A 16,616-nucleotide genomic window follows, 5' to 3' on the forward strand; every position below is an offset into this window, starting at 1 on the left:
CGTCAAAAAGGTGGAACCCTATAGGCTACGTAGCATGGCTAATAAGTGATAAAAGCTTAATTAGCAATTAACATCAAATTTAGTCAATTCATCATCATTCAAAAGATTCTTCATCATTCTTGACAATGCCATCATAACTCAAGTGAACGCGCCTTGTGTTTCTGCATAACCCCCAGGGTTCACTTCTCTGAAACAACCAGTGGGGACAATGCCCCCACAACTACCTCCACGGTAGTGCGCTCAAGACTTGGCAGGTGGGATTTGAACCCACTGGCGGCGCTTACAGAGGCTTGGCCCCTGCTTGCAACCCTACACTACCAGTCCTGGTCACAATTTGCCAACTTTGATTCTCCTATTTAACCTTGAGCATGTGAGTTAAACTTTAAAACTCATTTAAATGCTATTTCCACATCTGGGCTTGAACCCACAACCTTCAAATGCAGTGCAGGCTTGTGGCAGCAGCTCTTCCGCTGTGCTAATTCACCACACACTAACCAACCCTTTGTTTGTTGTATTTAACCTTGAGATTGCTACTCAAACCTGAAGTAAAGCCAAAGGCTCAAACCCAAGACTGGGCTTGAACCCACAACCTACAGGGTAAGGACACTACCTCACCATGAAGAAATTACATTTTTGTTTCTCAAATTTAACCTTGAGACTGCTACTCAAACCTCAAAACTCTTTCAAAGCAGAAGCGATGTCTGCATGAAGGGGCATGAACCCACAACCTCAGACAGCAGGTTGGAGCCTGCAGCCCTTCAGTTGTTCCCTTGTGCTATTCAAGCACATGCCTCATTGTGTCCGTTTCTCATATTTGACCTTGGGATTGTTTACTAAACCTCAAGTTTGAAGCCCTGACTGCAACCAAACCCTCCTTCTGAGAGAGCAGGTTTGAACTGAGGAGCCTCCACACGTCAGCTTTCCTGCTATCTCCCTGCACTGTTCCACCACACACCTGTTGATGCTTTTGAATCCAACCTCAATTCTCATAGATTCTCAGGCTGGAATCCACAACCGTTCCATACCATTATAATAGAATTGCAGGTCAAGCAAAGTCAAAAATTACTTCTCACTGTTCTCAGGTCAAGTATTAATTAATCAAAATTGATCGCATTTTAATTGCATAAATTACAAAGCCTCTAATTAATTAGATTAATATTTTTAATCGAGTCCCGGCCCTAGTTTTTATCATAACTCGCTTCCACTGGTTGCCCCTTGATTAATGTCATATTGCGATGCATTATGGGTAATTTCACTTGTGCGGAAATGCGGAGTTGTGTGTACAATCCCATTGTCCCTTAAAGCCTTAAACCTCAGGGACTGACCCATGGGGTAAAGGGTAAAGCCTACTCGGGAAGTGTTCGGACTTCACAGATGCTGAAGAGCCCATCAAACTAAATCGGGAACTCTGTGAAATTGTGTTGCTATCCGTTTACTTTGTTTATAGGTCTTGTTAAATCTTCCGCAGCAATGACATCTATAAACAAGTCCTGATGTCGCGTGGACAGAACAAAGGCTGTCAAAGCCCATCTCATTTGTGAGCACCGTCCCAGCGTCCCGTCGGCCGACTGAAGCCCAAAGCGCCTCGTCCCACAGTGACGGCTGCTGCTTCTTCTCGGTGGGTTCCTCGATGCACCAACGTGAGAAGAGGTTTTCACCATCAGATCGGCACAGTTCTGCTGCTGTCAGATTGCCGTCATAAGCACTGCGAGCTCCACGGGTCGACACATTTCTCACACACACACATTGTTTTTCTTCATGACACACTCCCGTGTACACAAACACACGCTCGTAGCTGGGCAGCTGTGTCTGGGATCTTCCACGGTCACTTGATCCTCAGACAGCGCTGCTCTGAACGTGATGGACGGCACGCCAGCCGGTAAGGCCACACGGGTACGGTCACTGTTAAGTGTCAGAGTGAAGCAATTTAAGATGGACTTTTTTTTTTTTAATGCACAATAATAAAAAGACTGCATGCAGACTTTTGGTTTTACGAGGAGTGGCTTAAAAAATGTGTTCTTCTGATTCCTACCGCGCTGTGTTTTGTCTGTGTACATTGGGGATATTTCTTTTAGAGTAGTTAATTGGGACTGGGTCGATTTCACTTACAACTCGTCACTGTAGCCAGTTCATTTCAGAGCCCATTCAAAGACGAGAGATTCAGCACTTTCTCAGGTTTATTTTCAGTTGGTCAAGCATAGATTATGGTAAAAACAGTGACAACCACAGATCATCGCTGCCGTAAATGTTGCTACGAATCAAAGACACGGCGAGTTCCGTCAGTCCGTCCACTGACGTCGGCCTCGATGTGAGAGACTCATTGTTACACCTCACAAACACAGTCTGTGGACAGGAATCACTTCATCGCGTCACAGGCAGCATCGTAAAACAGTTTTCTTTAATCCCCGTTTTTGTCAAAAATAAATTAAAATAAGAAAAATCATATTTACAGGAAAAAGTAAACACTCACTCGTAAGACACTACTTTCGTAAATGAAAATAAAGGAAAGAAATATTAATCCTAAGGGTGGATGCGCCCAAAAAAACTCTGTCACAAGTAGCTCAAAAGATATATAGATGTATATATATGTATGTATCCATATATATTCTGTATATATGCTTCTCTACGAAAAAGCAAGTTTTTTTTTTGTTTTTACTCTATGAGTGAATACATTCTACTCTACAATCACTAGAACAACAGTGTACATTCCCAACCAAAATGCTGCGATTGCTTATCAGGAGGATTATTAGACTTAAACAATCAGTGGACCATGACCAGGAAGTCTGCGCCAACATGCTTAATGTATCGTGTGTTTGTCTGTGTGTGTGTGTGTCTGCATGCATACGTGTGTGTGAAGCAGCTTCCCATTACCCTCCGGTTGATGTGCTTCACAGACAAACACACTCCCCAGTGTTGTGCACTCAGTCCGGGTGGCTTTGCCTCCAAAGGAGGAAACGTGATCCCGGATGTGTTTCTGCTGCTCTGCAGAGTTCAGGTTCTTCCTGCAGCTCGTTCTCCTCCTCTTGCGGACACATTTAGCACAAGGCCAAAGCCCGGGGGCCTACTCTCTGTGCCAACTACTCTCTGCGTGGCTGATCTAGATGCAGGAGGAGACGAGAGGTTTCCTTTCCTTGGGCCGGATATCGCGTTCATCGGATCACAAACACGTGGCCCCTCACATCCGAGAGAGCCAGAATGATCGGGTTTGTTCAAAAAGGTTTCAGTCTTTGGTGTCGGGATGAATCCCGCTCCGCACAACAAACCGCAACCCGTTTCCCCACTTGCATCTCAGCATTCTCTTTGCGTTTTTCAAATTTTTATTTATTTATTTATTTAAAATTTGACCTGGCAGGAGGATGAAGAGGTGCTTTAGAGGAAACGGGCTCCTCAGTCCAGAAGGCTGACGTTTCCTGGCAGCTCTGGACTCACAACCCTTTAAGCACTGGACATATTGCAGCATCTGAAGGCGCAAAGCTCCCAGCACGGGTTGCCAAAAAAAGTTCCTCTTGTCAGCAAAGCTCGAGCTGTCTACAAAAAGGCAAAAGTAAGATCCATTACATACAGTGCTACGGACAGCCCGTTATAATGCACCGACATGACAAATGGGGCAGATGTACATGGCTCAAATCCTAAAATACAAACAAGGCCTTGCCGCTTGTGTAACTCACACTACATACAGCACACAACCCAACGTGTAATACACAAACCACAAAGCAAAGAACGTCACGCTGTGTCACGGTGCTGTTATTGACAGTAAACGCCGATATGAATATTTACATTTATAATTACATGCGTTTGAGTGGGTTTTTATCTATTTGCATACTCCTGCGTGTGTGTGTGTGTGTGTGTGCGTCAGGTGGCCCTGAGAACAAGGGGGTGGGTGTATTGTTTGTGTTTTGTGCTTCTTAGATTGCAAAGTGTAATAGTTGAACGCCCACGGAGGGGCGGTGTTCCTAAAAGTGTGGATGTTTGCCATCGCTGCCCCTTCACCACAAAGAGCCAAGGCCGAGAACACATCAGGGTACTGCTCAGGGTCTGCCTTACATTGAGAAAGGGACGGGGGGGGGGGCAGTATTATGTATTTGTCATTCATCTGGGAGGGACTTTCAGCTAATGATGAAAAGGGGGTCGACTGGTAGACTGATATTTTTCCCATCATTTCATTTCTTAAGCCTGACGAGGAAACGCATGCAGGACCCGCCTACCACAAGACAACTCCTCCAACCTGGGCCAGTTAGAGCTCTGATCTGTCCAGCCAACAGACCAAAAGGGACAGGGTCAGTAGTCAGGGTGAGTCTGAGGGGAAATGAAAAGCTTGCTCACTGAGGTATGACTGGCTGCCTTATTAATGTGGGCCATCTGGACCGAGACAACTGGGGGGGGGAGTGGGGGGGGGGGGGGGGGGGGAGGGGAAGGGGACAGAGAGAGGGCACGGGGGAGATTAGGAGACCTTCCTCGCGGATAGAGAGGCTCCGTCCTCCGCGCAGGAAGCAGAATGCAGGTTATTCACCTCCACGTGAATTTCACAGCTGTCTGTCACGGCCGAGGTGAGGCCACCACGGGGGGCTCTGTGCATTGATGGAAAAAAACGCCTGGGAGAGCAGAACAAATTTCGCATAGGGAGTACAGAGGCTCCCGCAGTGGGCAGTGGGGACCCCCGCCATGTGGCACTCAGCCCACTGAGCAGGATGGGACCGGCACCTGGAGTTGCACAGGACGCCCTTCGGTTCACCTCCGAATCCCCAATCACGGCGTGATGGCTCAATTTCATCCCATCCGCAGAAAAACTGCCCGACTGTCTTTGGCGCCAGCCGAGTGGCGTCATTACGTCTGACTGTCATTCTTACTCTCTTACTCTAAGCCTGAGTGGGTCCACTTGTCAGATGTCGTTTTTTTTTGTTGAATCAAAGCAAATACAAACACATGAGATCAATGCAACCATAGTGGAGGAGGGGTGTGGGATGGGGTGGGGGTGGTGGGGGGGGGCTTTTGATGCATTCCGTTTGATTTTGCATCTGCTGTCTGACACCTTGTCTCCATTAAAGGCTAAAAATAAAAAGACTGATGAAGGGCTTTCAGACGCGTCACAGAAAATGGCAGAAATCCGAGTACTATGTGCATGCTGTGAAGTCGGTTGTTCCAATGTATTTGTATGTATTAAGCACTTTAGGGCTTACTGGCAAATCTCATCTCTCAGTTTAATCCCTACTAGCTAGGGTGGGGGGGCTTTTTATGCACATTCTGTTTGATTACTACCTGGGTAAATAATTTCCTTTAGCAGCGTTAAAGCCAAAACACTAACAGAACTACAACTAAGCAAAATATTAATGTAATTTGAGACTACAAATGAAAACCAACCAAACTTATTTTCCTCTATTAGAAAATCTTTTTCAAAGACCCAAATTTCAGTTAAAAAGACAATTTTTCTTCCTCAACTGTGTTGCACGGTGGAAGAGTTCAGGATCGTGACTCTTAAGAACATATTCAGCCTCATGAGGTTTTGCATAAGTGGTTGAAACTAGACATTCCCCAATAAAGCTTTCTCTTTTCCAAAAAGCAAAACCAAAAGTACCAAAATGCTGCGTCTTTTGTCTTCATGTGAAACAGGTGAACTTCACTGTGCCTAACTTATTGGAATCGTATTAATGGACCCCAACAAGAGGCCAGAGGTCGCTGAGGTCGATGCCGATCTGCCACGTTCCTCGGTTCACCTCGACTTCTGTGACTGGCAAAGACAGCCGGAGGTTAGACGCCATCCCTCCACAAACGTACCGCTCACAACAACAACTCCTCCATTTCAAAGTCACTTTCAAAGATATTTGCCGACTTTACTTTGAATCAGTCAGCCAGTATTCTGGGCTGTGTCTTTCCCATTGTATGAGATATCGCTGCATCGTCCACTAGCAGCAGCTTGTCTGTAAAGTAGGGGATCGGAGGGACATGGTGTCTGTGCGTGTGTAAGCAGAAAGAAGGGATAGCAGTGTGTGTGTGTGTGTGTGTGTGTGTGTGTGTGTGTGCGAGCTGTGCTTTTGGTCCCTAAGGCGAGCGGGACAGAGCTGACGATCCTTCCGAGTGTTGACGGGTGAGTCTGCCGACGCGTGTTAATGGCAGATGGAGGAGCGCGTACATCAAGACTATACACACACGTGTACTGTACACATACAGTACAAGTATTCCCTGCCAGCAGTGAGACTATAGAAAATGTGCTTTCTGACAGGAGAAGTGTGTGAGAGTGTGTGCACAGGTGGGATTGGGCTTATGAGTGTGTCCGGTGGAGCGCCTCTGGTCCGGGGCACGTAAACAAACCACGGGCAGCAGAGAGCGTGCTCACAAAGGCTCAGAAAGACGTACAAAGATAGAGCAAAAGTTTGAACTAAAGGAGGGAGGAAAGAAGGAACAGCAGAGGTTAATATGAATACCAAAGATAATATTGCATCTCCTAGAACTAGCTTCAATTGCTCAGTGTATATAAAATTGGAAGAAAGCTATACTGTGATATTACAGTTACATTACACTTTATAATTCTAAAATAATTTATACCAACAATAGTTATATTTTATAGAATATTTACATAAATACATTATCATATAGTAATAATTTTGTCAACACATCGTTATAGAAACATACACCATACATATATGTGTATATAGTCATGTTATAGCCACACGCACACACACATGTGATGAATATACAATCAGAATGACCTATTGCAATGCTGTGTTGGGTGAAACTCCATCGGACATTCTTCTCATGAAGTAAGCTCATAGAGAGGAGTTCTGGTGTATTGCTATAAGAGAGAAATTCAGCGCAGTCGCGGCTGAACGTTTCTTGTCAAATCTGAGTATTGCTTCATGTAGCTTCTCTCCTCTGAAGAGATAATCTGGGCGGAGAGCAGAGAGAACAAAGAGAGGAGCTATTGAGCCTTCCGATCAGTAGTTGAGTCTCCGTCGCTGCCGTCGGGCAGAACGTTTGGGTTTTTTTTTTTTCTTGCCCCCCCGAGCGGACTGATCAGACGGAAAGAGTTTGGGATCGATGAGTCCGTCACCTGGATAGAGAGGCGTCCCGCTTAGACGGACTGAAAAGCCGGTGTCCCATGGGCATTGACGATGTGAAGGGTGTCCAACGGCCTGCGGCCCCTAGAAGTCAGAGAAGAGATCCTGGGGACCCAGATGAATGATAAAAGGAGCGATGGTCCGCGGCTGGTAGAAGGGATTGTCAATGAAAAGACCACCTGCAGTGAGTTCAAGAGAGACAAATAGGGCATGATTGATTACTACACACACACACACACACACACACACACACACACACACACACACACACACACACACACACACACACACACACACACTAACATATATGATCTGGATTTATTATCTATTCATATCCATAAACTAACTCCAAAGCCACATTCCCAAAACACTTGACCACACACTCCCAGACTACGACGTAATGAGTTGACAGGTGAGTGTGGGTGAATGATGTCACTGCTCCAGGCCCCGGAGAAGCCAATTAACAGGTAAATTAAAACTGAAATCCTGTGACACGTATTTGAACAATTAGCTTTGTCCAAAGGAAAAGAAATACACCTCATCTCTGACTGGTCCACAAGATAAAAACAATGCAGCGGTTTCCCGTTTCCAGTCTTTGTGCGAAGCTTCACCCGCCAGCTGTCATCACAAGTGCATCAACGGTATCAACCTTCTCACATCACTCTCGAGAAGAAAGCAAATTCCCCCAATTTTTCACTAGTAAAGCTTAGAGCTGGTCCAACAGTGAACACATGGCCTTTAGTGAAAAGCCGTATAACAAGGATTTAATCAGATGACGTAAAGCCTGAACGTAACATTAGACACTGGTGTGGAGGAATGATCCCTCGTCCTCGTAGTGCAATGAAGCAGATTTCAGCCTAACGGAAGAATAACAGAAAATATACACAGCTGGAAATTAATCTTTCAAAATGTAAGATTAAAATAAATCTGTGGGGATGTTGGACAAATTTCATTGGAAAGGTTTTCACAAAGTCAAAGGAGCTCAACCAAGCAACCATTGGACAGCTTACTGGGCCCTCTGAGCCAATGGCTGCGTCTCATTGACATAATCACGGTTATGTCTCGCTGGTGGGACGACTGAGATGTGTTGAAGGACAATCAAAACCATCTGTACTGGTATATTTCGCTTTTATATGGTTTTACCTCCTATATTGGATTTCTTACGTCAAACAGGTAAATAAATAGTTTAATAAGTATGAAAACGTCAGCAAGTTTTGAGCCCAATTTGCAGCATCTCAGTTGGTGCTTAATCCTTCTTTGATGGTTGAAAACACCCCCAAAAAACAGCAATGGTACTGATATCATAAACAATGTTTGTGCCAGATGTTATGCAGTTCCACAGATGTTTTTGAGGTATTGCTTTCACCAGAAGTAGTCTTTGTAGACGTAACAAGTATTAACTATTTTTGGGACATTTAAAGAAATTGAATCCAGCCACTGATTGATGTGTAAAATCTGCCAAGCATTGATGCACATTAAGTGATGGGATCCTGCACCTGAATGCGACAAAAAGCTTTTACAAAATCATCCGTTGTCTTTTTGCATTTCTCTTTTTGAAAATCTATGAGTGGAGCGTCACAAGGAAAGAACGAGAAGCTCCAAGGTCAGTAAGGAGATTTAAAACCTGCATCTATGAGGGTGGAATATTAAAGCTTGATGCGAGTTTGTTTCACAGTATTTTGTGCAGCTTGATAGGATGGGTAACTCCTTCCTCATGCTCAAGTGACATAACTGATTGAAATAGTCCAAAAACAGAACAAAAGGTTGGTAAGCCTTTAAACAGATAAACACCAGGCAGTGTTCAGCTTTTATAGGAGATACACTTTATTCATTTGCAACATTATTATTTATTTATTCCTATACATCCTTCACACAGCTCATTATTATTTTCTTTTTACAGAGAACGTGTGTGTATCATGTTGCAAAGGCTCTCCTCTCCCCCTCAAAGAATAAACACAATAACAAAAGGCTAATATATATATAATTTAGACTCAAAGAATGAGGTCACAATTCACAGTACAAACCCTTCAAGTTTTTATCTCTTAAGAACCTAAACCTGCAGTAATTTTTCATAGATTTATAAAAGTTTTTGGAACAGAAAGAAATCAACAGCAAAAATTGCTTTAAAAAAATCATCCTTAATCCTCTCCCCATCATAGATACTGTAGAAAAAAAGATTCCCTTCTTAAAAAAAGCAAATTGTATTGTCTGAATAAAAGTGTTTGCTATGGATGATGATGCGCTTGGTGTGTGTGTGTGTGTGTTTGTGTGTTTGTGTGTGTGTGTGTGTGTGTGTGTGTGTGTGTCTCTCCTGTGCTAAAAGAAGTGGAAGTGGGGCACGTGGTAGGTAGGCATTTTCATGACAGGCAACAGAAGCATTCTCTTGGGCAAACCTAGAAGGGAGACATGAGAAGAGCACAGCTCTGCATGAGTCCAGGGCAGAAAATACGCCACGCGGCTGTATTCTGATTTAGGACCAACACGACGCTAAGAGGGCTCCCAAAGGGGGAGTGGACATGTGTGACAACAGGCGGGATTGTGAGTACACAAAGCGACACCCTTCTTCGGTGGTTAGAGGAGCCGAGAAGGAGACGGATTCTGAATGAAAGAAGGAAACAAACGGCCAAAGTTAACGATTCATTCTTGGTTTATTGCAACCTGGGTCTGGTACTTTTGCTGATCCTTCAATAATTAATTATGGAGACGTGCAGCTCAACGTTGAAACGCTGCCCTTGTTTTGCCCGGCAAATAATTTTGTTCTTCTCAACATCTAAGCAATGCCGTTATTACTGATAGTAATTAACGGACAAAACTAGGACCCACGTTGCAATGAACTGGAATTATTCTTTGGAGAAGAAATGTATAAGCGGAGTGCTCCTAAGAGGTGACGCCTCATTCTGTGCTCCACAGAGTGTTGCAGTGAGCCCCGCAGTCTTCTACAATGCATCGGAAGTGTTGGCCAACAAAGCAGCTGCCGGTGCCAGAGCACAGTGGGGTAAAAAAAGCAGAAAACAGGATGAAAGCTTTGTTCCCGATAGACAAAAAGAAGGTTTTCATGTGCCTTTTTCCTTCCTTCTGCTTGGAAGGTAAGCCCCATCAAGGCCCACCCAAAAAATATCTGCGCTAATTGGGACACATTTTCCTCTTATTATGGAAATGTTATTGACAATACAATCCATTTACTAATCTATTTCTCGTTTAAATGATTTATCATTAATCATGATAAAGTATAAAAGAAAAAAAACGATTTCCATCTCAACTCGTCTTAATAGTAAGTGCATCCAAGATTTTGTATATATTGTGTATGTGTGTATTGTGTCATAGATCACAGAGGGTCTCTGGTCCCACATTGGGACCCACTGATCGAGCTCGGCCTTAAGAGAAGCAACAACAACCAGTGAGCTTTCAACATAATAATAATAATAATAATTCTCACGTCTATCTTTCCGTTTTCAAATAACATTAAATTGACTTTCTCACAACTTGTGGGAGGTTACGGCTCACAATGATCAGCCAGCAAGATACGTGATTTCGATTATGTCATTACGTCCTTCAAAATATTTCTTTTAAATGAAAGCACCACATTTCTTTGTGACTTTTCCTTTGAAATAAAACTGCCATTTGTTAATTCTGTAAATTCTCTATCAATAAAGCATTTATCGGTAACACCATTATTAGAACAAACAAGAAAATAAAAAACATTTTATTGTATGGCCTTGTCAACTAAGTGGGGCTCCAAAATCTTGTCCTGGATCAATGAGTCTTCTGTTGAGGAAAAAGTTCCCCTGGAGCCCTGCACCTCCACAGAAGAAACCCGGTGTTTAATCACCTATTTATTTGCCAAATCCTTTCATTGCCGGGCATGAAGCAGCCTGCTAAAGGCCTTCTCTGGCATCTCATGTCCAAACATTATCAAATGATTCGGCCACTTCAATGTTTTAGTTGTTGAAAGCAGGAACTACCATTAAATTCTTTGTATTTTGGTAAAATAATTTAAAAAATAATTGTGCATAAGCCAGAAACTGAACCCCAAAACGAACGTGGGGCTCCATCATAAACAGAGGAAACTGAGGCGCGCTTCATGTTCCCGGCGGCCGGGGTCTCTGGAGGCCATTTGCCTCGGGCCCCGGATCGGTTTCTCCCAGCACACAAGACCCATTCAAACTCAGCGCTGTAGGATGGACAGATGCTGCGTGTGTGTGTGTGTGTGTGTGTGTGTGTGTGTGTGCGCACACACCACACAGGGACGAGTTTGTCGAGGTAAATGTGACTTTGTCCGACAGAAAGACGCATGTGTGATTGAAATTTGCCCCCCCCCTATACCTATGCTGTCAAAGGTCAAGGATGAGTGTAGCTTTTAGCCTATGCATGTGTTTCTAAGAGCCCAGTGGCCGCTCTCAGCAGGGAGGTTATGGAAACCGCTTAGCAGCAGTAATATGACAGGGGCAAGGCTGCCATGTCACCTTATCCTAAATAGAGTGGCAGGTAAAGTGACACAGTCCCACTACGTGCTCTGCTAATCTCAACAGAAATATATTTGCAGCAAAGCAATGTGTCTGGCTTATTATTGGACCAGAACAGCTTGTGAAGTTAGTAAGAGGTGTCTGTTTTATCGTAGAAGGTTCTACTCTTTTCTTTTCTAATTTAATTCAGGCAGGTAAGTGTGTCGTCATGATTAAGATCAGTTTCTTTTGAGATACGAGCTTGAGAATGATGATGAACGACATGAGGATGAGAATGGCAACAAGCAGATTAAGAACAAAGCGTGAGAAGATAATAAAGCAGCTTGAAGCGCGTAACAAAGAAGCCACGGTTTAGGCTTTGTGTAATTGCAACTGACCCTGAATCCTGGATTGGAATAGGAATGGTGTAGGAGGAGACATTTAATTGAAAGGAAGCGACGTGAAGGGTCAAGGGTGTAACATAAACCCACCAAATGCTTAATCAACCCATGAAAAGTTTAAAGTTATGGTCTGTGGGATTAGAAGGGAGCTGCATGAGTCAGGAGAGGACAGGAAGTGGAAGAAGGGGGTAGCTGGTAGGAGGAGGGGTAAAACGGGTCGACAGGGTAAACAAGCAGCACATACCGTACGCAGGAGCAGCTGCTGCAGCCGGGCTGTAGCCATACGGCGCCCCAAAGCCTGTCGGGGGACAAGTTACAGCATCTAATTCAATTGGTTGATTCCGGGCGGCACTTTTCAACATGTTGGTCATCCTGCACTCCAGCGACAGTGAATTTCTGAGTAGAAATAGCAAAACGACTCACAGTTGTAGCTACCTGGCGTGACATATCCAGGTGCGGCCGCGCTGACGAAGGCCCCTCTAGCGAGGGCTGCTCTTCCTCTTCCTCTGGCTACCTGAGCTGCTACTGCTGAGGCTGCTGCTGCCGCGGCCAGGGCCCCTTTAGTCTGGACACGGAAACAATATACGTGAGAAACAAACATGCATATTGCAAAGGAACAAATAGGACACATCGATTCAAATATTTATGTTGGCATAAATATGGTGCAAGGGCATAATGCACAAAACACACACACACAGATTTATTTTCATGTTTTGATGCTTTATCGGTCTCATTGTTCACAAATTGGTAAGTAAGTAAATAACTGAGGAGTGAAGTGTCAAGTGTTGTTCTGATTGGACACTCGACAGACGCAGTTTCATTGATCAGTTAAACATTTGAATCTACAAAGCCGCACTGACAGCTTACAAGGGCGACAATAACGGATCGGTCTGATTACATGTTCCAGTGTGTGAGTGTAAAAGACAGTGCCCTCTGTCACCTGAGGCAATATCTTCTTTTTCTTGTTTGCAGCAGCGTTGGGACCAGAAAAAAGCTTATCCAGAGCTGCCAGAGCAGCACTGGCCTTTGCTACTTTTTTGTTGGGGCCCGCCCCGCGGAACTTCTGTCCGTCGACCTCCACCTGACGTGGACACACACAGAATGTTCAATATCAATCACAACATCTTTTTTGATTGGCGTTAGATAAAAGGAAAAATTAGCATTTCGGGCATCTAGTGAAAAAAACTTTTATTTTTAAATCATTAGTGCTGATTGCTTTTTAGCAAATGTACAATTTATGTCGCAGCTCTGTCCAAACTACCAATACAGCAATTATTTTGTCCAAAACGTTTATCAGTCATCAGCGAGTCTGGCAGCGAGTCTCGCTGAACAAGAAGGCTTGTTTAGCGATGCCCTGCTGTCAAGTAGACCTGCTAATCAATCAGCGGAGCGATGGAGCAGCCAGGCGCGTCGGAAAACAACTCACCCCGCAGAGAACAGGCCTGCTCCAGGACCCAGGTTGACTGATTGACGTTACCGGCTTTCAGCCAGTTTACGAGCGCGTGCGTGTGTGTGTGCGTGTGTGTGTGTGTGGCTTAGCCTCTGTGCGTTTCTCCTCTTGGCCAAAACGCATGTGTTTTGTGAAATAGTATTCTATATTATCAGAGTTATATCTCATGGCTCGACAGTCTGTCACATGCCTAATAATCTTCTCATCAGTGAGACTGTGTGTGTGTAAATGAGGCTTTCACCTCCATAACGAAGCGTTTGTCGTGACTGCCTCCACTTTCAGAGATGAGTTCATATTTGAGGCCTCGTCTCTTTTCGTTTAGCTCCATGACGGGGTTCTTCCCACTCGCTGTCAGTATGGGACCCTGAGTTCGCACCTGGAGAGTGAAAACATTATTTAAGCAATCATATTTCCATCTTGGATATACTAGAAAGCACACATGGACAGTTCACCTGAATATTTTACAAACTTTGCGTACCTTTTATTTCCTTTAATCAATAACACTGTGCCATTTTAACCACTACAGACTAAGATATAAACGGATTTGAACTCAGTGTCTGCATTTGTGTATCACCACACTTTTCTCAATCCCCACCTCCAGTGTGTTGGAACTGTCCGTCGAGTGTGTTGGGTTATTGCTAGTGTGTGAAGACGTCTCGCTCTTCCCCTCACCATCCGACTTCTCGTCTGAACTCATGGGATCCAGGTCTGAGTCAAAACCTGTCGGGTAGCCCATCGCCTGGAGAACCTAGAGAGGGAAGACGATGTCAAAAGGGGAAAACGGGGTGGTGAGGAAAGCAGACAAACAAATGAAAGCCTGTATTGTTTGTTATTACAGTTCAGATTAGAAAACAAAGCGTTTGATGGGATTGATTGGCATTATAAGCAATAAAGGAAGAGAGCTGCTACCACATCCCTGCTTTTACTTTTCCTCCTTTTTGTTCCATCCTTACCTTAACAGCGACGTGGAGCTTTGCGGTCTTCTTGGACGATCCAGATGCTTCATAAATGGTTCCATCCAGATCCACAGACATGGTGAAAACCGGCGCGTGAACCGGGCCCGACTGGGACAGCAGGCGGTACTGCAGCCCCGGCCGGATCTGGTTCAACCGCATCAGGGCGTTCATTGGCTGGTTGGAGTCTATGGCTTTACTGTCCAGGACTAATGCAAAAAGAAACAAAGAGGAGAGATATGGTTAGAGTAGGAAGAAAAGCATATTAGGATAGATTTAATAAGGTTTTTTACGGAGTGAACCAATTATTCAGCCAAAATTGGACAAAACTGGGGCCGATTCAGAGATACTGTACGTTATAAATCACATTTTCTAAAAAGGTTTGCAGGACACTCGCCGGTTGTTTTCATGATCAATAAAAAATGCCTCTCTATTTGCTTTTTTTTCCCCCAATCTATTTTGTTGTGTTTGCCAATATCTGAAAATGCCTCTCTGTCTCCATTAGGTGGATCATCTTATCCTCGTATGAAGAAAGAGCTGGGGATGGTTGGGTGGCCTACTAAAACGTTAGCAATCAATACTATTGATCTGCCTCAGAGGGATGAAAGGAATGTGGAGAGTTGCAGACGGAGAAACAAAAGAAGTGGAGGGGAGATACAACGCTTGTCTGCAGACAACAGGATGTGACTACTTCCACCTCAAAGCATTGTGTTGCTTTGTTTTTAGTGGTTAGAATAAAAATGAAGTGTACAATTATTCTTGCCTCTATTACCTTTTCGAAGATTTCTCTTCATCTTCTTGATGAGATCTTTGTCATCCATTGCTCCATCATCGTACGGCCTCTTCAGACCTAAGCCTGAGAGAAAGCAAGAGAGACCCAGAAATGACAAAAGGTTACAAATCAATTATTGACTACAAGAGACGCTAATATCAACACAAACAGAGACAGGGAGGCTGAGGCTGAGGCCCAGAAAAAAGCAATATATGAGAAGAAGTATTAAGATGGATATAAACACAGACAAGATAAACAGCTAAAGTCAAACAATGGGAAAAACATTCAAACTTCTTTATTTCATGCACCTTAAATCAATTTTCCATGAAAGTCGCCTTGATATACAGCAAAAAATGAAAATAAAGTTTCTTGATAATTCTCAAATATCGTGTCATTGGAGGAACATTGAAGAAAGAAAATCAAGATGCTGGAGAAGTTGGCAAGTCCAACATCCTATTTTTGTGGTGCTCAGCAATAATGACAGCGCTGTCATTGCTGAAGCGCAAAAAAATGCATCCAGAAAGGTCACGTCCTGTGTGAAAAGATTTGACGGAAAGTCCGACCTTTGACCAAAAGCCAAATGCTTGAATGCTGTAGGTTTCATGTAACATAGACTGACGGAAAATCATTTTCACAGACGGATGAAAAGCAAAAAAAGATGGTAACATTCAGACAAGTAATCAGGCGCTGACAAGGGCAGGAAGACAAACATAGAGGGAGATACACAGGGTGAGAGTGGACTGATCAGGCATGTGGACACACCTTCTTTATCAGACCAAGGGTATTTCTGCGACGGTTTATTTGAGGCAAGAGGCTCCATCTCCAACACCTTGTAGATCTGTCCGAACGCCATGAGTCTGAGAGCATGCTGTTGGATGAAGAACACACATGAAAATAAAGAGAAGCGGAAAAGATGGATTCAAACTTCACTGACCGTATGGAGACTAATACTGAAATAATTTGTTCTTCTTATACTGCCAGAGAGCAACTCCAGAGATCTAGTACTGCACTTAACTGAAGGTAAGATCCTACATTTCCCATTATGCAAATTTATAGTGTTCTTCTTACACTTCAACCTGCCTCTTAAGTCAGTAAAGCCGTCATAACACAGACCAATGCAAGATTAATACCCTGCAATTTGCTACATTCATCCAAGATTTAAATATACTAGTCTATTATATAATTATTATATTATACAATATTATAAATTATTAAAATTATATTTTATAAAATGTCATACCAACCAGTACGTGTGTCTTTCATTCTCAATGAACTGTACACATTGTTCAATTTACACAAACAACTAAAAGGATAACCCAAAATGGGGCCCAAGCCCTAATACAAAACCATTAAGGAGGTTTAAGGAGTGTCTTGGATATTCATGAGGCTCGGTGTAGCTCATCGACAGAACAGCTCCGTCTCCAATATCTGCTCTTGTATCTGCTCCAACACAATTATCCCCATTGACATTCCAGCCTCGTTCAGGCTGCCTTCAAAGGAAATGGACGGCAGGATTCACTAAGCCATGCGGCTCAGGGGCTGCCCT

General features: G+C 43.8%; 1 protein-coding gene across 7 annotated transcripts in view; it reads right to left on the bottom strand.

The window, feature by feature from the left end:
• Positions 1-2,159: 2,159 nt before the first annotated feature.
• strbp (spermatid perinuclear RNA binding protein) overlaps positions 2,160-16,616 on the bottom strand; it is a 61,348-nt gene continuing 46,891 nt past the window's right edge. For 4 of the 7 annotated variants that reach the window (XM_062558713.1, XM_062558714.1, XM_062558712.1 and 1 more), the window contains 9 exons: positions 15,833-15,938; positions 15,071-15,154; positions 14,299-14,507; positions 13,941-14,093; positions 13,587-13,721; positions 12,836-12,976; positions 12,319-12,460; positions 12,140-12,193; positions 2,160-7,231 (listed from right to left, as the gene is read on the bottom strand). In XM_062558713.1, the coding sequence (XP_062414697.1) occupies positions 7,137-7,231; positions 12,140-12,193; positions 12,319-12,460; positions 12,836-12,976; positions 13,587-13,721; positions 13,941-14,093; positions 14,299-14,507; positions 15,071-15,154; positions 15,833-15,938 (1,119 nt within the window). In that variant the 3' untranslated portion in view covers positions 2,160-7,136. Of the gene's footprint in view, positions 7,232-7,274; positions 9,446-12,139; positions 12,194-12,318; positions 12,461-12,835; positions 12,977-13,586; positions 13,722-13,940; positions 14,094-14,298; positions 14,508-15,070; positions 15,155-15,832; positions 15,939-16,616 lie in introns of those variants that run through there. The other 3 variants (XM_037484571.2, XM_062558717.1, XM_062558716.1) reach the window with 3 other exon arrangements.

Source organism: Pungitius pungitius, chromosome 18 (assembly GCF_949316345.1).
Source record: "Pungitius pungitius chromosome 18, fPunPun2.1, whole genome shotgun sequence".
NCBI lineage: Eukaryota > Metazoa > Chordata > Actinopteri > Perciformes > Gasterosteidae > Pungitius > Pungitius pungitius.